Source organism: Zophobas morio, unplaced genomic scaffold (assembly GCF_036711695.1).
Source record: "Zophobas morio isolate AGI-343-1 ecotype UQ-CSIRO unplaced genomic scaffold, CSIRO_AGI_Zmor_V1 ptg000024l, whole genome shotgun sequence".
Taxonomy (NCBI): Eukaryota; Metazoa; Arthropoda; class Insecta; order Coleoptera; family Tenebrionidae; genus Zophobas; species Zophobas morio.
Genome location: NW_026972129.1, coordinates 1499582 through 1522043, shown reverse-complemented (window position 1 = coordinate 1522043; position 22462 = coordinate 1499582). Strand labels below are relative to the sequence as shown.

The 22462-nt window shown below is 33.8% G+C and overlaps 2 protein-coding genes across 2 annotated transcripts in view; one reads left to right on the top strand and one right to left on the bottom strand.

The window, feature by feature from the left end:
• Positions 1–22462, top strand: part of LOC135135279 (GTP-binding protein REM 1) — a 245018-nt gene that overhangs the window by 178645 nt on the left and 43911 nt on the right. The window lies entirely within an intron of this gene.
• LOC135135237 (uncharacterized) lies at positions 15197–19990 on the bottom strand. The gene is made up of 5 exons (XM_064064259.1): positions 19966–19990; positions 16795–16892; positions 15625–16745; positions 15515–15563; positions 15197–15456 (listed from the first exon to the last, which is right to left on the bottom strand). The coding sequence occupies exons 2-5, from the start codon at positions 16889–16891 to the stop codon at positions 15197–15199; spliced, it is 1527 nt and encodes a 508-aa protein (XP_063920329.1). The 5' UTR covers position 16892; positions 19966–19990.

The window sequence follows — 22462 nt, the reverse complement described above, 5'->3', positions numbered from 1 at the left end:
AAGATCAAATAAACTACAATGAATCGACCGAACAGGGCCACTATTTCTAGATCCATTTTTTATTACTATTACTAGTTGTCGGAGTACATGTTCACGAAATTACCTTAATTCTTCTAGTTTCTAAATCTCTAAGCACAAACGATAAAGCGCTTTTTTGTCTCACGCTCTTTTGGCTGTGCGCTTTATTATCCAACGCTCTTTTGACTATGCGCTGTTTTGTCCAGCGCTATTATGTCCTGCGCTCTTCTGTCCCAGCGCTGTTATGACCGCGCTGTTTTGTCTTGCGCTGTTTTGACCTGCGCTGTTTTGACACAGAGCCATCGGCATTTATCTAGAAAGACGAAATTTCATGAATCATGTTGCAAATATTGTCCTGAGCTTCAAATAACTAGGGACGGTTTGGGTTTTATGGTAGTTTGGAGAAACCACTGGGTGTTAAGCCATCCTTGCAGGTAAATTTCGCCCTAATTACTTTTGGAAATACGTTCATTCCCAATATTTTTGTTCGTTACTTCAGTGTGTTAATGGTATGTTTTGTGGTGCTCGAAGGAACGTTATCCTATTATTTTTCATCGTGAGTTTGCATTAAAAGCATTTAAAGCGATACAGGTGTGTTAATATGTCGAAGATAACTCAAAATAATTTACGGATTAAACCTTTTCCTGAACTTATTCTTCAAGAAGGAACTGTGTTTTGTCGCGCCTGCTCTAAACCGCTAAGTATTTTTATATCTGTAGTACTCAGTTTTTCTATGTACAAATACATACTTTAGAATCACCGGAAAAACTTGTTAGAATATTTCGAAAAATATTTAAAACTAAATTGTTACCAAAATAGTAATTAAATAGTCGATTACTACTATTTTTTAATTTGTTCTGTATATATTTATTTTTTAGTATAAGAATATTATCATTAAAAATGTGATTTATGTGTTAGTGAGATGTAATTAAACACCTTGCAATGTGATTTATGTATTTTTTGCAATAAAACGTAAGCTCGGGAAACCTATTTTTGTAATTTGTAAATAAATTTAGTTCGCTTATTAAGCTTTTTTTTAATTTTTGGAGCATATGCAACTGCATATCTCTGCATATATTAAGAAAGTTACTTACTGCATATTTCTATAAATTTGGTGCATATCATATGATCATATTTCCCAAAATTTTGCTGCATATTTTCCGCTCTCTACTGCACACCTTATTTGTTTTTTTGAACTGGAGCAGCAATTTAATTCTTTGAATGCCTGTGATAGTTAAAGGATTTTTTTCCGAATCTATTTGGAAGTCACCGCATATGTATATACAGGTTGCTTCACTATAAAATTTTTATACAACCCGCTATGTGCGTAACGTGTTACGTGAAATGTACCATGTATAGTAGGTTGCCAAAAAGTGTCGTAGTATTACAGGCGTCTACCTGTATATAATATCCAATATTATGTTATTTGTATATATGAATCGGAATGGTACTATTTGGCGCGGCCGACTTGGTGCGAGCCATTTTGGCGCAAAGCCAACTTGTCGCAGTGACACTTTGGCGCAAGCCATCTTGGCGCGAGTCATCTTGGCGCTAGTACGTCGGTATATAATATAAAAAATATTTCTTGTTCGTACTGTGGTTAGCACCCTGTTATTTATGCCAAATTTAGGCAACCAAATACACAGTTTCATTCGCACAAATTCCAATAACTAAGTAAGTGATCCACGGAGCAAGAAGTTCCACGTTTAGGAGTATGTTTATAATGGGATTCAGGGCGCGAAGCGCGCGTGTGTCCATTAAAAAGTCGACATTACCCCTCCACGCGTTGGTGACTATAAAAATTAGGTTATGCTAACAACGGCTGCAATTTTTGTATATTTATATCTATTTTTCTTGGTGCGAGTTCATCCGCGCCAAGATGGCTTGCGCTAAAGTGTCCCTGCGCCAAGTTGGCCGCGCCAAGTCGGCCGCGCCGAATTGTCCTACACCGTATATGAATGTATTGTATTTTTACTTCCCAAGGATAAGCGAAGGAAGTATTGTAATCGAGTCCGTCAGCCGACTGTCCACTTTTATGTTTTCTCGACCTTTCAGGAGTCCTAGAGTACGAAGAAATAGGTCTCCCTTTTCCGCCTGTCTGTCTGTCCGTCTGTCCGTCTATCCGTCTGTCTGTCCGTGTGCCGTCACGAATTTTTATTAGACAAATAATCTCCGAAAGTAGTGGGCCGATTGTTGTCAAATTTTGTATTTACATTAGGAATATCATGATAGATGGTACTTAAACGCTAACCAAAATTTGTTTAATTATCCACACCAATAATGTGATGCGTCACTTGTATTAATTGTTGTACATCGTAAATGGGTCTTAAATTATATAAAATAACATAGTCCTAGACATGTAGTTTATGACTCCGTATTGACTTTTTGCCCGAAACGTCCGGATTTTTATCAAAATTATAAAACAGTATTTTGCAATTTAATTTTGATACTGCAAAATCGAATGCTTTGAAATCTTGCAGATATTTTAATGTTACGATAAGCATAATATATTTTTATTCAAAATATATTTATCCCCTCCAAAAAATTGATGACGTCAGCCCAAAATTTTGCCGAATAAATCCTATAATATAATTAATATTAATAATAATAATAATAAATTTATTTACGGTTTTTACCTTTACATAATGTTTGTTAATCTAACACTATAGAACGAACGAACAATTTAAAAGGGGAAAACTTATTACAGAAGAAATCAACATTATAGCAAACAGTATTACAACTTGCAAGAATTCCATTTAAGGGAGAGAATAGCGCATAAAACTGATTACATGTATCAATACCTATAGAACAACGGAGATTTCCTAATAACATACACACATTAAATTTAATAAGATTTAAAATTCCAGGACAGTCACAAATATTATTTAAAATTTTATACATAAAACAGATTTTTAAATAAGTTCTGCGATCATTTAATTTACTTAACCCTAAATAAGTCATAGACATATCAGGAGATTTCCAGATATTGAGAGGAAGACGACAAGATATATACTTGATAAATTTAATTTGAACTAACTCAAGTCTATCAACATATGTTTTGTAATAGGGAGCCCACACTACGCATCCATACTCTAGAATGGAGTGTACATATGTAGTATACAAAATAACCAGAGTACGTAAGTTACTGAAATCTTTGCAGTACCTTTTAATGCATCCTAGCATTCTGTTTGCTCTAGCTACTATGTGCTCATGATGGGATATAAAAGAAAGCTTGCTATCCAAAAATATACCCAAGTCCTTGATCAAATATGACACTTTAAGAAATTTCCCATTAAGTAAATAAGCAGGAGTCGACGGTGATTGTTTCCTACTGAAATTTATTACATGATATTTGTCATGGTTTAAAATCATGATATTATTATCGCACCAGTCAGATAGTGTAACTAGATCCCTTTGTAGACGTGCAGCATCATTGGAATTTTTGATGACTGCATATCTTTTCAAATCATCCGCGAATAAGCTGAAGTCACAGAACAAATGGTTACCAATATCATTGATATATATCGAAAACAGCAACGGGCCTAATATCGAGCCCTGGGGAACCCCTGACGGTACACGCCGTCTATCTGAAAAGCAGTAATTTAATTTGACTTGTTATACTCGACCTGTTAAGTAACTCCTAAACCATCTTAACAAAGAACCTTTAATGCCACATGCGGATAATTTTCCAATTAGTATACCATGATGCACCTTGTCAAAGGCTTTGCTGAAATCTGTATAGACGGCGTGTACTTCAAGTCCCTTAGACATAGCCATGATTATTTTATTAGTAAAGGGCAGAAGGTTAGTTAATGTTGAACGTTTACGAAAAAACCCTTGCTGATTGGTAGTTATAATATTACTAAAAATCGAAGATATATACGCAGAAACAATCGATGCAAAGATTTTAGTGGGGACAGATAAGATGGAGATCGGTCTATAATTTTCTACATCTGACTTGCTGCCAAACTTATGAACCGGTACAACGTGAGCTGTTTTCCACATTTGAGAAAACACACTTGATCGCAAGGATAAATTAAAAATAATTTGCATAGGAAGAGCTAATGAAGATCTACATTCCCTGTAAAGCCTTTGAGGTACTATCTCAAATGTCCAAAATATGATGAGTCTATACTTGTGATTTACCATTCTATTCATATTTTTTGGATTTTTCTTATACAGGGTGACAAAAAAATTAATGAATGGGTGAATTTATTTTATTGATTTAATCAGGAACTGCAAAACCGAATGCTTTTAAATCTTGGAGATGCTTTAATATATAAGCATGGTAAATTTTTGATTAAACTGTATTTGCTCATCCCCCCTAAAAAATTGATGACGTCACCTCAAAATTTTGCTGAATAAATCCTATCTGAAATGTGTAAAATATGATGAGTTTTTACTTGTGATTATCACTGCCTTAATATTTTTTAGTTTTGCTTATACGGGGTGTCTCAAAGAAATTAATGACTGAGTCAATTTATTTTATTGATTAAATCAAGAATTGCAAAACCGAATACTTTGAATTTTTGCAGACGTTTTGAAGCTACTGTAAGTATGGTAACCTTTTAACCAAAATGTATCTGTTTATCAACCCCAATGATGACGTCATCTCAAAATTTTGCCGAATAAATACGATCTAAAGTGTGCAAAATATCATCAGTCTAAACTCGTAATTTATCATTGCATTCATATTTTTTAGATTTAGGGCGACCAAAAAAATTAATGAATCGGTCAATTTATTTTATTAAATAAATTAAGAATCGCATAACTGAATACTTTGAAGTCCTGCAGACGTTTTAAAGTAAGCATGGTAAATTGTTAATCAAAATATACCTGTTTATTCCCCCCAAAAAATTGATGGAACTGCTCACTCCAGTTTCCTAGAAAATTTTGGGAATGCAGTACTGCTATTTTTTGTATCACACTGCCCCAATTCAAGGTGATATACGTTTCCTTGCAAAAATGTTGATTACGTCATCATAAAATTGTGTAAAGAAAAGACTATACTCGAAAATGCTGGATATGTTTCATTGTACTTTAGGTACATGTTGTGTCGAAACAACTTTCGATCAATTTTTTGACAATGGTTGGTATGAATAAAACATAGTAAATGCTCATACTCGAAGTACGAAGTACCTACTTGAGTATCAACTCAAAATTTTTCTAGTTTTTCTAGATAATGCTAATACTTCAGTAGGTATCAGTTGATGCTCAAGTAGCAGCTCAATACAAAAAAAAAAGGAAAACAGTGACAATGTTCAACCATCATGGCAAAAATCGAGTCACCAAAACATAAGTCAATGCAAATATAAATGTAACAAATTCAAGAAGCGCAAGAAATGGTGCAGTTATTGTAGGTTGTGACAGCCTTGAAAACTCTCAGAAACTCAAGCAATTGGCGTCTGATAAGCTTGCAAATGATTATGACGTGTTTGTGTTGAGATCGAAACATCCCAAGCTAAGGATTGTTGGCATTCCGAGCTGCATGGATAAAGAGTTATTTTTGAACTATTTGAAATCTCAAAATTCTGATCTTCTTGCTGATGCAACTGTATGTAAAGTATTAAACCTGTGGCCTTTAAGGAAAAACAAGAAGATATTGCAAGCTACTATTCAGCTAAATACTGATGTTTATAATCGGGTCATGAGTGCAGGAGGCTTACTTATTGGCATAAATATATGCAAAGTATATGATAACACCACAGTCAACCGCTGCTTCAGATGTAATGGCTTTAACCATAGTAAAGGTAAGTGTCCGAGACCAATTATCTGTCCAATATGTGCTGCCCAACATCCAATAATGAATGTCATTCTTTAACTAGAGTATGTAGCAATTGCAGAGATTTAAAATCAGTACATGGGTTCGATATTAGCATAGACCATTCTGCCTTTGATTATAAAAATTGTGCAGCATATAAACTAGCCACGGCTAAACTTAGAAATCTTGTATTTGGGGAGCCAATATCTTTTGAAATTAAAAAAATTCCCAATTTTACACCAGTTACTTCACATTTACCTTTACATGGAACTGATACTCACAAAACATTTGCTGAAAATCTCCGCACTAACAGTTCTACTCGTATGAGCAACCCAGTCGTTGATATTATTGACAATTCTATCACTGACATTCTTACATCTAATAGTTTTGCTGCTCTCAATGAAGATAATGAAAATTTTTTAGGTGCTTAGAGAGTGGTGAACAGAGTGTCATAATCCATAAATCCCGAAATCAAATACTCCTACATAATATTGATCTGTCGAATGCAACCACTGAAGTTAAAATAGTGTCTGCATCTTCATTTCATGTGCCTTCTTTTCCTAAACAAACTCTCCTTTCACATTGCAATAATGCAGAGATGGTTCATAGTAAGGGTCTGAAGGAAGCTAACAGCAATAATGAAAATGGCGCCATTTATCAAAGTAGATGCAATCAGGATACTTCTACCCATGAATTAGATAATATTTCCAATTATGATCTCACAAATGGACATGTTAATCGTCAAAGACATTCTAACAATAATAAATTACTAAGCTGTGCATACCAAAATGTTCGGGGTCTTAGAACTAAATCTATAACTTTTTTAAATAATGTTCACTCATGTAACTTCGACATCATAGCGATTTCTGAGACATGGGCATCAGATGACATGTTTGACAGTGAACTGTTTCCTAATAACTATTTGGTTGTCCGCAAAGATAGGAATTTAGTGTCAAGTGGAGTGTTTTTGGGGAGGAGGAGTGCTTTTGGCTACGAAGTCTTCTCTGGGTTTTTCCATTATAAACTTATCGGCAATTACGGTTTCCGTTCCTGTCATTGACATTGTAGGGGTCAAACTATTAAAGAAATGTGGTAAAATGCTCTCTATATTTGTAGTATACGTCCCGCCGTCTATTTCCTTTAAGGACATGGAGCTGTTTTTTGAGACATTCAATTCTGTGGTCCAATTTTCCGATCAGGACAGTGTAATACTGTTGGGTGACTTTATTATTCCCAGCTTTATTTATGACACTAGGGATCGTTTTAGCAACCTATTAAAAAATTTTCAGCAGTTACATAACCTTCAACAACACAATGATATATTCAACTTCAATAATCACATATTAGATTTAGTCTTCTCAAATATATCGTGTACTGTTGGTAAACTTCTCAATCCATTTGTATCTGAAGACGCCCACCATCCTGCTTTATTTATTAAGTTGAATCTACGAACTGACTTGTCTTCACATTTTATAATTAATAAGCATTCTGACTCCTACAACTTCAAAAAAGCTGACTATCCTCGCATGTATAGAATGTTTGGTGAGGTTGACTGGTCTGTGTTATATAGTACTGCCAATGTTGAAGAAACATGTGAAGTATTTTATAATCTATTGCATGAAGTATTTCAGCAAACTGTTCCACGGCATAAAATCAGATCAATACATCGTCACTATCCTCCATGGTTTACAGGTCATGTGATTTCAGCGCTACGTCAAAAAGAGCTTGCTTTTAAACAACATAAAAAATTAAAAACTGTTGATTCGCATGAAAAATTTAAGTCTCTCCGTTCATACTGTAAGACTTTAACAAATTGTGCTTATAGGGAATACATATTAAATGTTGAAAATCGTCTTCAAGATGAGCCTGCGAAATTTTGGGAATTTGTTCAAAGCAAGAAGAGTACCACAAGAATCCCTGGTACAATGACTTATAATGAGTGCGCACTTGACAGTCCTAGTCTCATTGTGAATGCGTTTGCCGATTACTTCAGTTCAGTATACAGGGTTAGTCACGAGAGAATTACTTCTGAAAATTATTTTTACGCAACCCAAAATACTAATACCCTGTACCACTTGATATTATCTAAATTTAAAATGAAATGCCTAATCCATTATTGCTTTGACTTTGGCAGTGTCACTTTGACGTTAATTAATTTTTAACATTTTTTTCCATCGTTGACTCGCCTCTAGAGCCCCATTCGATCGACGACATACAGTCAGATCAATCTGGGCTATACTGAAGCCGTAAGTGCTCTACCAATGTTGTTCGCCGCTAAGGTGCATGTGTTAATTCGCCATCTCTGCGTCATCTAGAGCCTCTTCGAAGTGCAAATCTGCAACCTCTGGATTTCTTCGGCCATCCATTTACAAAAGTGCCGTAGCATCCCCCCAAAATGCCCAACATTCTCAACAGATTAGTAGTTAAATTATTTACTTACTTGTTTGAGTTTGTGTTGTAACCTTTGAATAAAATTCCGTAAAAAGAATTTTTAGAAATAATTTTCTCGTGATTAATCGGTTGCAAAAGATTAAGAGGCACACTGACAAATTTATTAGCGGCGCCGGAGGAGATTTCCGACTGGCTGCGGTACCACCATGGACACTCACGTAACCTCTTTTTCCACAATTGTCAAAATGAAATTGCCAAACTCAAAGCAATCATGGATTAAGCATTTTATTTTAAATTCAGTTAGTATCAAATGGTACATGGTATTCGTATTTTGGGTTGCGTAAAAATAATTTTCAGAAATAATTCTCTCGTGACTAACCCTGTATATTGATTCGCAGTCTAATGTTAAATTCGATGAACATGAAGTTGGTAGTAGTGTATCTATTTTGCACATTTCTGAGAATGATGTTTATTTTGTATTAAAAAACTTAAAAAACTCTTTTACTATGGGTCCCTATGGGGTACCGAGTTTTTTATTGAGGGATTGTGCAAGCATATTTGTCCAGCCTTTGGTGTACTTATATAATCTAATTATTAAAACCGGTATTTTTCCAACATATTGGAAAAGAGCAACAATTTGTCCTGTGTTTAAGAAAGGAGACAAATCAGATGTGACTAACTACAGACCAATCTCTCTGATAGATAATTTTGCAAAAGCATTTGAAAGTATATTATATAAATACATCTACGCTGATGTAAAAATGTACATTAGTCCTTCGCAACATGGATTTATGGAAAAACGCTCTGCGGTTACAAACTTAGCCTGCTTCAGTCAATTTACTAGTGAAGCCGTTGACAACAAGCAACAGGTCGATACTATATACCTGGATTTTCGGAAGGCGTTTGATCAAATTGATCATTATGTATTACTGCAAAAATTAAGTAACTTCGGTTTTTCTGGTAGCTTATTAAAACTCTTGGAATCGTATCTGCTAAATAGAGTACAATGTGTGCAGTACCGCGGTTACAAATCGAAAAATATCGTTCCTTCGTCCGGAGTACCCCAGGGGTCCAACTTAGGACCGCTCTTATTTTTGTTGTTTGTTAATGATATCACAGAGGTTGTCTCAGCGGGTAACTTATTGTTTGCTGATGATTTCAAGATCTACAGAGTTATCAAATCCCTTAATGATTGCGTTGCTCTCCAAAATGACCTTGATAATGTTTATCAATGGTGTCTGCTTAATCGTTTATTTTTGAATACCATCAAATGTTTATTGGTAACGTATACCCGGAAATTGTACCCAATTTGTTTTCAATATAGCATAAATAATGAAACATTACGACGAGAAAACTCTGTATTAGATCTAGGAATAATGTTTTACAACGATCCTACTCGTTTTCTAAGCTGCTTCACAGGCAGCTCAGTGATTTGCCACGCCGATGCTCATTTTTAGAGTAAATACTCACAAAACGCGTAGATGCACAACGCTGATCAACTTCCACATCTGAATTACCCATGAAATAAATGAGTGCGGTTTGCACGTGAGGTAACGCGTCGCACAGTTGATTGACTTTGAGGACCTATGTCAGCTTGTCTTCTCCTCAGCATTGTAATGAACTTCACAAAACGACACAGAACTATTTTCACAGCCAATCAAATCTGTAAATTTTGTCTTGAGAATTTTTAAAATATTGAAAACCTCAAATTAAATCCTCGAATCACGTTAAAGTTTGAGATTTTGTCGAAACCAACAAAGAGAATATAAGTAAATAGAATGGCAGATCAAAACAGACTTTCGCAAAGTGAAACTAAATCAATTTTAATCAAGACTTTTCTTAAAATAAACGACTTTTTTCACGAAAAAACAAAGAACAATTTGAAATGCAATATACTTTTCACAATCGCACGAAAGAAATGACGGAAGAAATAGTTTTGTATAGCACGTTAATTAGACGATAGGTCCGTCACGAACGCCAACTATTGAAAATTAATTCGCAGTGACGATTACCATACAAAATTGCCAATTTTTAATTTTTTGGCTGTTCTTTTAAGTTTTCCCAATTTTTTTATTTATAAACCATCCCCGTATTAGAGTGACCTAAATAAAAAAATGTATTCAAATCGGTCAAGCCGTTTTTAAGCTTTAGCGAGACTAACACGGACAGCAATTGATTTTTATATACAGGGTGCCGCATCCAACTCTGGATATAGGGAATTAACATGGGAATTGGTTTTTATTTTATAATATCTCCCCAGATCACTTTAAAGCTATTATTGAGTGATGCCTTTGTGGAGGTCGAAGAGGGCTATCGGCCAGTATTTTTTTCAAATCGTTGCATCGCGCTCATTCACTGTAAAAAGGTTTTAAAAATCGTATTTTGAAATTCGCACCCGATCCGATTTGTCGCGAAGTCCTCCGTCCTACTGTCGAAGTTCGGCGATTGTGTCTTCCCATTAATTATTAACCATGCAAGATCCAAACGTCAGAGTGAAATTAGAAATTATTTTCAGAAATCAACGAACAACTCAAACTGAATTATTTTATCCACTGTGATGGTTATTGTAGGTCAATTTAAACGGAATAAATCCACAAACTGCACAAAATATTTTATTAGGTTATGCTATGTTCTACTGCGATTAGATGAAAAAGCGGGGGCCTGCATGGGGTTAATTTAATTAGTAGGTAATTTGGATAAATTTCACACTTTTTTTTCGATTCACTAAAGATGGGAAGCTTAGATCATATAATAAATAGATACCACCATGCCGTGTTCTTTCCCTAGGACAGCCTGTGACGACATCCTCCTGTCACACATCTCTCTCGTGCATGGAGGGATTACAATGAAGCTATCCTTGCCTGATCACTATTTGAATTTTGCGCGCCTAAATTTTAGGAAGTATGTCTGAACTAACTTCGGAAGAAAGATGTTGACAGCTTGATTTTTATAAATAATTCACAGTAGATAACGAAAGGAATAGTAAATTATTGGGCAGCAATTGTGATCCTTTATGACTACATCACTTAAAATAGGATCTTTGTTCTAAATTCTAAAATTGTTTTTTGTACAACAACTCGAAAGAGAGGTTAGAAGAAACATCTGTCAAAAGCGATTTGTTGCGCTGGTGCGGTACAAGGATGGAAGTGAAATAGACATATACAGATGAAATGCATATAACAAAGATGAAGATGTGATCACACAAGGATAGCATTATACTACTCCCCTTGACGTAGAAAACGACAACAGATAGCTTCATGTCTAGTCACAGCTTTCAGTTTGAGTATTGGTATCTATTTATTATATGATCTAAGATGGGAAGTCAATTGATTTTACATTCGTTAAGCAGGGATGGAATTTCTGCCGCCTGGAAGCATCTTCATTACAGGAAAATTTTGAGAGAGAAATGTAGAACATTGACTCATCAACATTTTAAAGTATTTTTCTCTATTACGGATGTGTTTTGGGATTCAGAAACTTTTGTATTACTGTTTTATTTGTTTATTGTATTAACAACAAAAATAAAAATAATATTTCGCAAAATAAAGTGACATTTATTTTCAAAGGTGATAGAAATTAAATAAAATCAGGTGGGCACGACGTTTTCTAGCGATCTTAAACAGATGGGATAGAAGAGTTTCAAAAAGCTTCATGGCAAAAAATTGAAGCCTGAGGCCTACTTCTCACGTATGGAGTTTTACGAAGAACGCTTGAGAGAATCTAGGCTGATGGAGAGTTTTTGAGGAACATTTGTTTTACTGACGAATGTTCATTTGGTCTTAAGGGAAGTTATAATCGTCAGAACGATCAAATTTGAGCATTACACCTCTCACGTGGTCCATGACCATCGTTATCAATGGCGTGCAACTGTCAGTGTATGACTGGGACTTCTAGGACATCATGTCATTGCACCGTTTTTCATCGAATCCGGATTGAATGCTCAGAAGTAGGACAATATGCTTGCTCAGCAAACACTTCCTGCGACTCGAAGGGTGCGGCATCTGCAGCAGGTCTTTTACATCCAGGACCAAATCTCCAGCCATACAGCACGCATAAATGTTGTTTATTTGAACCAGTATTTTCTCGCAATGTAGGAATGAAAAATTTGCACCGCCCCATTGGCTTGTGCATTCGCCGAATCTAAACCCCTGAGAATTTTTTCTTTGGAGATTTCTTCACGACCATCTGCATTCAGACAATACCAGCTATACAAACAGAGAAGCGCTGAAACAAGCAATCCAGCAATATTGTCTTCAGATTTCAACTCAAATGCTGATCAACACGCGTAGGAATTTTGAAGATCGGCTTACTTACTGTACAGCTGCTGAGAGCAGTGTTTTTGAGCAATTCTTGAAAATAGTGCAATACTTCTCCAGATTCGTACAATATTTCATTACTTCATTCATCAACAATTGTTAAGTTTTGTAATTTGTAGTTATCTAAATGGTTCATTAAAATTCTCTTCAAAATCGGCAGCTGTTTTGAAAGTAAATCTTACCATCATACAATAGGAAAAGCGGGCCCTCGCTTTTTCATCTAATCGCAGTAGAACATGGCATTTTAATGAGATTTTAGTAATAAAGACTCGACCAGCACCAGCAACATAACCTAATAAAATATTTTCTGCAGTTTGTGCATTTATTCCGTTTAAAGTGACCTACAATAATCGTCATATTGGATAAAATAATTCAATTTGAGTCGTTCAGTGATTACTGAGTGAGGCAGCGCGAGTACATTCCTAGCTTGATCGCTCCCAGAAAATGTCACATGCTGATGCGCTTTGATGAGGTTTTGAGGAAGACCAGCTGCTCGAAGTCTTCATCTCGGGCTTTTTGGATACGGTCTGAGTGTAGTTCGAAATGTCTCGTTTGACGGGGTCGCGCACTATGACGAATGAATGGATCAATTTGTGCATTTATTCCGTTTAATTTGTCCTACAATAATCATCACATTGGATAAAATAATTCAGTTTGAGTTGTTCGTTGATTTCTGATGAGAATAATTTCTAATTTCGCTTTGACATTTGGATTTTGCATGGTTAATGGAAAGACGCGATCGCCGAACTTCGACAGTACGACGGAATACTTCGCGACAAATCGGATCGGATCAAAATACGATTTTTAAAACATTTTTACAATGAATGAGCGCGATGCAACGATTTGAGAAAAATACTGGCCGATAGCCCCCTTCGACCTCCACAAAGGCATCACTCAATAATAGCTTTAAAGTGATCTGGGGAGATATTATAAAATAAAAACCAATTCCCATGTTAATTCCCTATATCCGGACTTGGATGCGGCACCCTGTATTGAGATTAGTGCCCATGGGTGGGTAACCGTAATTAGGATAAATCTTTAACAATTTTTAACTTGTTAATTAAAAAGTCCTTGACAAAAAAACCCTATTGTTGATGAGCTCTGTAACTGATTAAAATTAAGGTACTTATTTCTGAGACATCTTGTATGAAATATAACTTTATAATACTTAATATATATGTTTTTAAATGTTTTTTGGTGTTGCCGTGTCGGAAACGCCAGTTTTCGATTTGACATGATATTATATAAAATGAACCGAAAAGCACTTTGCATAGATAACTAATAAAAAAACAGATTCCGAACTATGTAGCTAACACAACATTAATCAGATACCTAGTAAATACAGTTAACATTACTAATTGGTTACATAACCGGAGTATTTCATCGTGATGTTATAAGGCTTACCTGCCATATCGCTGTGACACAATAATGAGATATATAGTCAATCCAGTTAACATTAGGTGTTAGTTACATAATAGGAGTACTACAGTAAGATGTTTAAACGCTTATATGCAGGCTATATCGCTGCGACATAATAAATAATGAGATATCTAGTAAATGTAGTTAACATTACGTGTTGGTTACATAACATGAGTACTCCATTGTGATGTTATAGTCTGTTTCAGAACTCCGTTCGCTTAAGCCATAATCCCTCCTAAATAGTGACAGATTCCAGGGTTTCTCAACCGTCGGTTGCCGGTAGCGGTCGCCTTTAAAAAATTGCTATTTCAGTACCTGTAAATGTAGTGCAACAGTGTTAACATTACTGCTCTAACCGTTGAGTAAATCGCTATATCTTACAAGCGTGCTGAAAGTGCACCATGGTTTTCTTGCTTCAATTCATTTGCCCTATACTAAAGGACAAGGACACGCTTAGATTCAATTTTTACCTGTGAAAAGAAGGGAACAGTGCGTTCTTTAACAAAAGAAGCTCGGTAGAACTGATGTTAGTGGGTGAAATCAACAATAGTCACCCAAATAAGGTTTATGGCGTAAGCGAAAGGAGTTCTGAAATAGACTATATAAGGCAAGCTATATCTTTAAGACATAATCATGCGATGTACTCATTGTTCTTTTGTGAGTACGTACCTGTCATGTCAATCCCACATCTGTGTTTACTGGGCTAAACAAACAGGGCAGCCCTTAAGGGTCCCCAGTCGTCGCCTGCAAATTCGAATCCAGTGAGAAGAATAATTTTTTGTAACTATGCAACCCAAAGTACCGACCCATCGCAGGTACCGACCCAAAAACACGAGGGATTATGGTCACTGTAGGGAGTCCGTCATAAAATCCAAATCGCACTGAAAAAAGTAAAATTGTAAATTTACAGTAATTATCGTTGGTTACCGGTTGCCCTGATAAATGCTGTAAATTTACAATGCTAATTTAAAAATTACTTGTCACTGTGAAAAATAAAAAGTAATTTTACAACAGTTTTGTAAATTATTTGGTAAGTTTACTACTCTGTCTGTAATGTATTTTTACAATAAAAACAGTAAAATTTAGGTTGTTTTGTATATTTACCATATGTTATTGTTATTATTATTATTATTATTATTTTTATTCTTGTTTAGTGTAAAAAAGCACAAAAAATTGTGTAAACATTTATTGTAAATATGACAAAATATCAAAATAAAAAAACATTAATAGAAAACATACCTATATCTAAACTTAACTAAACTTAACTAACCTATAAGTAACATATATCTGTCTAAATGTCTCTTAACTTCCTCATGAGACTGAGCACCTTTTTTTTGGAGGCTGATAACTTGCGCGATTTGCTTCCAGTGTCGGGATGGATTTTTAAAAAATATCTCTGAATCATTTCGAGAAATGTGGACGTCTCCTTCGGGTAGTGTAAATTAAAAATAAAGTACAAAGAAAAGCAACATTCTAAAGCTTGAAAAAAGTCTTTGCACTGTACCACCCTTTCTTTTTCCATATATATATAGAACTGATTTTCGACAGTACCTAAAATTGAAACTCGTATGTAAAAAGTATCAGATTGCAGAATTTTTTTTACGCTTACAGTTGATAATGCACGGTTCGTTTTGTGTAATTTCAATCATAGCTTCATCCTAAAATATTAAAGAACACGATAATAAACAATAATTAATCGCTGACAAAGACATTGTATACCTGAAATTTGAGGTAAAAGGCCCCATAGATATTTTCCTGGAAATATCTTGCAAACACTTCTAAAGCAATTATTTCTGCCGAATCCCGTCTTACGTCTTTGCTGATGATAATTTTATGTTGTAAGCCAAAATTTACAATTTTTTCTGCTTTTAATTGTAAATTCGTTGTAAGATTGCTTATGTTTCCGTTCGTAACTTTGTTAAAATGCCATTTTATGGCTTCTACTTTAAAAAGGACGGGCCATTGGTCTTTTATGTTAGTGATACTTGGAGGGTCGACATTGTTGATAAACGCCCTTTGTTCTGCAAAAGTTTCTTCGAAAAGGTGGAAAAACTCGTCTGAAGCATCATCTAGGAAGGTATTTAATTTGTTTTTAGCTGCAGCGCCAGCTTTTTGATAAGGTGGTGCCCATTGGGCGCATCCTGCCGTTGCGTTTTTCTTAATTTTGGCAAGATGTAGTGGTGTTTCAGGTGATGTGGATACTGGCCGTTTATGCGGCCTTTTTAGGTAATGGTACCGTTCTTGCAATTTTGTTTTTAAACTAGCAGTACCATCTCCCAGAACCACACCATCATCGTCGTAATCTCTAAAGGTTGCGGGATATTTATCGACCATTTTAAAAGAAACGATTTTAAAAGCTTTTGACGGAATCGATTCACTGATTTGTTTCATTTCATTTACAACAATGTGGACAATTTCAGTAATAGCATATTTGTCCCGTTTGCCTTGGGCACAACATTGGAGCATATCTTGTGGAATTTTCTCCCAAGGTATTACAAAATTGGTCCAGGAAAATTCTAAATTGCAATTAGATGCTTGTATGGTGCAATCCAAAGAAGAAGAGTCATTATTCAAAAATTCCGTTGCACCACTGATACATTCGTTACTTTTAGTGGAAGCAATAGTCTCTGTTGAAGTCAGTGACATGAAAGAATGATTATTGGGACCACTGGATGATTCACTTATTTCACACTGGGATTGAGACGACAACCAAACTTGACCCGGTTCTAACAAAATTAAAGTTTCATGTTTTACAGCAATTAATATTTCCTCTTCCTCAACTGGTGTTCCATCTGATTCTAGTACAACAGTCGCGCCATTAATTTCAAGTTTTTGAGATGCTGAAAAAAGACAATGATGTCTGAATATAAAATAATATTTATAACTTACCTTTTAATATTAAATCAACGTAAACATTTCCAGGTTCTTTTATTAAGATTAGTCCCTTCTTTGTACGTGTTTGGTCCCATACTTTGAATAAATGCATCCTAAACAAAACACAACACCCAGTTTATTGCTAAACATAAATTATTAAATTATTAAAATATAAAATATTAGAATTTTTTTTTTATATTTTAATAATTGATTACATTGTTAAAACTATTATGCTAATAATATGATAAAGGAACACTTAAAGAATAACTCACAAATTTTCTAATGATTCATACTTACAACAATTACCTACAGTTCTTTTGTTACCTACTGTATTCTTTCTGAGCAATGATGGTTATGGGTAAATTTAAGTAACATATTATACTGTTAAAATTGCTATGCTAAAATAAAGACAAACAAATGTTCAGACTTCGAAATAAAATTAATACTCCTAAATAAAAACTTAAAACTTACACAACTTACAAATTCTCGAATGGTTCTGACTTAAAACTATACACAGTTTTTTTGTTACTTTCGGTTTTTTGGAGCAATGGTTCTGGATGAATTAAGCTATCATAATTTACAACTGACAAATTTTGATTTTTAAAATTAGAATCAGTGTTGTAATACAAACCTATTTCACAATCATATGTTATTTTTAATGTAGTTCCAATGAAACAAATGTTATCAAAAAATTCATCAATAACTATGTATTGAATCGAACATAATTTATATGCACCATAATCGTCAACACCAAAACAAACTACGGCATGTTTTTGGTAAGTAATTCCTCTAAATATGACTTTTGAAGATACAAAACATTTTGTAGTTTTAAAAGCACCTTCAATTTTAGTGGATAGAGTCGGCAGATAATTATTCGAATTGTAGATTTGGGATTCATCTGCTATTACTTTGGTGCTGAACAAAGTATTTTGTGAATACAACAGAGCCTGTAACAATTGGTGTTTATGAGAAAGAGAATATAAAACATTTTTATAATTCGTTGAATGTTTGACAATTCGTTTAAAGTACTGATGCTTACTTTCAAACCTCATGGTCCATAGATATCTCAATGGTCCAAATTGTAGTATCAGTTGTGGATAATGCAATAAATAATGATGTTTTGGTTTTAAAGATTCTTGTGGTAGTACTTCTTTGCGTTTATGTAAATAATCTATTATTAACTCTTTTAAATAAGCTATCTGACCCACTGAGACTTTGTAACTTAATAAAAACAGAACTATTTTCCTAAGAATTAAAATAGCATTCCATGCTTTATTATTTGTTAATGTTTTATTTTCTAGTGCAAACGGCAATATTATTATTAACCACATATTTTGATGAGCTGTACCTGAAAGTCTCTCGGATTTTTTTAGCAGTGGTATATCGACTTTTTTTTCTCCTTCAAATTTTAAGACTTTTAATGTAGAATTTAATTCTTGGAAACATATTTCTTTAGCAGTAACCAACTGATCAAGAGTTAATATTAAATCGGATTGTACAACTCCTTCGAAAAGATCATGTGCAATACATGGTGGTAAACCAGGATTAGCGACATGAAAAAAGCTTAATGTATTAAAAACAGAATCAGATTTTACACCTCTATAAGATCCATTAGTTGCTAAACTCATATTAACATCGTAAATATAGGAATTTTTTGTTCGACGTTCACATATTTTTGTTAAACCGTCATTTTTGTTTACTTTGTTAATATAACAATATCTACAAAAAAATCCAGATAAACTAAAGTTTTCATTGTAGCCACCAATTTGGTGACTGCCAAGATTATCACCAACTACAGCTACCAGTGCTCCTTTTAAACATTTAACTTCAGAGCATGATATCTGGATATTAACACCTTCTTCAAGTTTTTTCAAGTCCTGAAGTAGATTTTTTAAAACCATTGCAAATCCAAATTGTTTTACATCTTTTTCATAAATTAATGCAAGTAGTTGAATATGTTCAACTTGAGATCGGTGCCAAGTAGGGAGATTTGTAAATATAGCATAAAGGCCTATAATTTTATGTTTTTTTTTGGAAGCACCTAAAGGATTACATATTTCAAAAGTATCCTGATATAAAATAATTTGAACGGCTTCAACATTTTCTTTAAAAAAAATATTATTTCTGAAGCAACTTCCATCCTGAATATCTGAAAAAACATCAGTATTTAGTGAAACGTTTTTTTTATTATGAAACTGTTTATAAAACGATTCTGTTTTCATTAATTCTGTGATTGTTTCTATTATGGACACATAAAAATATTTCGAATTTTGATTTAATTTAACGCACACAGGACTTACGTAATTAAAATATTTCTTATAATACTTGTTTCTACAAAACTTACTTCTTAGCTTACCGCCTTTAGAATTGTGAGCTATGTTAAACAAATTATTTTCAATAATTTTTTTCTCAACTTCGAAGTTAGAAGCTTGTAAATTTTTAATGATAAAATTTGTGTTTAGATCGTTAACATCAGAGAGTCCGTTGATTAATAATTGTAAAGATTTATTTGACAGAAAAAATTTTGATTCTAATGTTAAGTACAATGAACTGAGTAATTTTAAACTGACCTCTTCCAAATTTTCAGTAAAACATTCTGACAAATCATCGCTATCATGTGTTTTTTCTTCAACATACTCTATATTTGTCGTTATACTTTTACTAGTTGATGGCAAATTAATATCTGACTGGGTGTCTTCATATTCACATTCGTTTTTCAGGGATGACTTCAAAAAATGTTTCCTAAAGATATGTTGCTTGAAAATCGTAACTCTGGAAAATACAGAAGTACATTCGCTTGACAGTGGACATTTTATTGTAACCCCTCTTTCAATGTGCTTATTTACATGAGCAATAAACTCTTTTTTAACATCGTTTTTGTAATCACATTTGATCACATTACAGCTATAAGATATTTGAGAAGTTAAACGTTTTTGTTGATTTCTAGGATAATTATGTTTTCTGTATACATGAAATTTAAAACGATTAAATGACTTAAAATTTAAAGTGCAACCAATCTGTAGGCATTTAAATCTAACTCCAGTCATGTTGCGATGAAACTTTTGATGTATTTGATATTTCTCTATCGATTTAAGATTCATTTTACAAATATCACAAGTAAACATCTTCAAATCTTCAATTACAAATAATGCAAATCAGTATGGCGGGTATGAAGTTTAGACTTACCTGTACACGAGGAGACCACACGTTTGTCCAGACAACACAAGTAATAATGCGTCACTTTAACCAAATATGCGCACGCAAGCAGAAAAAATTACATACACGTTGTAAATATACTGGTTTCGATGCGAATTCACAACGTTGCTCTTTATTCACAACTGGCCAAGGTAAATTTACTAATTTGATGGAAATATTACATTCTTTATTGTATATTTACTGATCAATTGTACATAAATTAATTAAAATTACCTTATCAAAAGGAAATTTATCGTAAGTACGGCAAAAGTTCTGCGTTTTTTGTAATATTACAAAGAAATTAAATATCGCATTAGATTTTTTGTAAAATTCACCTGAAAAATGATGTATTAGATTTGTGAATTCACGACGACTTTTTTCAGTGCGGTAAACAACACCAGATAAGCTTATTTATTTTTCAAATGAAGGGTAAAATCCATTTGTATGTATTTTGAAAGAAATTGAATTGAAAGTTTAAAATGCTCCGGAAAATAGATTGAGAAACCCACAAGGTTTAGTCTAACATCTTTTTATTTTCTTTATAATGTTTTAAAAATATATAAAATAAACTGTTAATGTTCAAATGTAACAGCAAAAAAAATTGGTGGAAAGTTGTTTTGACAGAACTTCCCTCGCACCTAAAATACAATGAAACATATCCAGTATTTTCGAGTCAAATTTTTACTTTAGGTACACAATTTTATGATGAAATCATCAACATTTTGCAAGGACACGTAAATCAATGTGGATTAGACTAAAAATAACAATATTCCCAAAATTTCTGGGAAAATGGAGTGAGTCGTTCCTGATTTAATCAATAGAATAAATTGACTCATTCATTAATTTTTTTGAGCCATCTAGGTATATAAGCAAATCTAAAAAATATGAATGCAATGATAAATTACAAGTAAAAACTCATCATATTTTGCACATTTTTTAGCAGAATTTATTCGACAAAATTTGTATCAAATTAAATCAATTAAACATGATCTATATGGATGCACATTAGTGACGTAGATATCATTAACGAAAAGCATTTAGGATTGCGAAGTAGATTTACTTATAAGTGTAAGATGTGTGGTTTAAGAAGATTTGATACAGAAGGAAATAAAAATGATTATTATAGCATAAATGACGCCGCGGTTTGTGGAGCAGTAGCTGGTGGTATAGGATATACGCAGTTTTCCGAATTATCTTCTGCTTTGAATATTCCGATAATAAGACAGAAAACATATACTGCGTCAGAGACAAAAATTTTTGAAATTACAGAGCAAGTGGCATTGGATGAAATGATTCGACCAGGCAAAGAGGAAGATGGATTAGCCGTTGAAGCTGGTGAACTTGACAGTGATTGAATTCCATTAATAACGGTAATTGTTAATGGGGCTTGGAGTAAAAGATCGTATAAATCAAATTATAATGCATTATCGGGTGTTGGTTGCATTATTGGGGCTAGAACAAGAAAATTTTTATACATTGGAGTGAGAAATAAGTTTTGTTCAGTTTGTAACAAATTTAAAAATAATCAAATTAATAAACCACTTCATTAATGTTTCAAAAATTGGGAGGGTACATCGACAGGCATGGACGCTGAGAATTTTAGACGGATTCAAAAATTCTATGAAGACACATAATCTAAAGCACGTTAAAATTATTGGGGACGGTGACAGCAGTGTTTATAAGAAAGTAAGAGATGCGAAGCCATACGCTCCTAACTGTTTTATTCACAAGATAGAATGCCGTAACCACGTATTACGAGATTTTTGTAATAAGATAAGAGAGGTGTCAAAACTGCCCAGAACAGATAATAAGCATTCACGTTCGGTAGAAGTAGCTGACAGAAATTTTTCTGTGGTTAAGTTGCAATCTTAAGATCACTAGAAATTAAAGATTGGTATCAACTGTCTAATTTTCTAATTCAAATGTCAAATCTGAATTGTCTGGAAAAAAACGATGTTTTTCTAATTTCAACACGCTTCGTTTGAAGAAAATCCTTAAATACAGCGTGGAAACAATTTCCACAAAAGTAGTCACGAGAAAGCGCATTTTAAAGGAAAAGAAACAAGAAATATTTCGTGGTTTTGAAAAAATTACTGGGAAAAATAGACAATGCTTGGGTAAAACGGAAACAGTTAAACTGGTAGCAGAAATATTTTCCGTAAAGTTCGCTAGTGTTCTCGAGTGTTTTTCGAATTTTAAAACAATACCGATACAACGGCGTCGGTGCCGTTAATATTATACTCAGAATCAGAAAGACGACTGCCCAGATTTATATACCTACATGCTTTGTTGGGTCCGCTCTACAATTGGTTTTTAGTTTTATATAATCGTTATTGTTTTGTAAAAGGGAAAATACTCGGCTTGGAGAATAATTGTACGTAATACGTACACGTATAAATTTAGGTTTCCGAAGGCGAAGGTTTTCACATTAAATAGGTACCAGAATCAAATTTCTAAAGCGGTATATCTAATTGCGTGATAGTGGTGA

What these genes read in the sequence shown, in the direction of transcription:
- LOC135135237 (XM_064064259.1), bottom strand. Translation starts at nt 16,891, where the DNA reads ATGCATTTATTCAAAGTATGGGACCAAACACGTACAAAGAAGGGACTA. An exon ending in CCTTTTACCTCAAATTTCAG is followed by an intron (nt 15,564 to 15,624) that starts GTATACAATGTC and finishes TTAATATTTTAG; the next exon opens with GATGAAGCTATGATTGAAAT. An exon ending in CGAACCGTGCATTATCAACT is followed by an intron (nt 15,457 to 15,514) that starts GTAAGCGTAAAA and finishes TTTCAATTTTAG; the next exon opens with GTACTGTCGAAAATCAGTTC.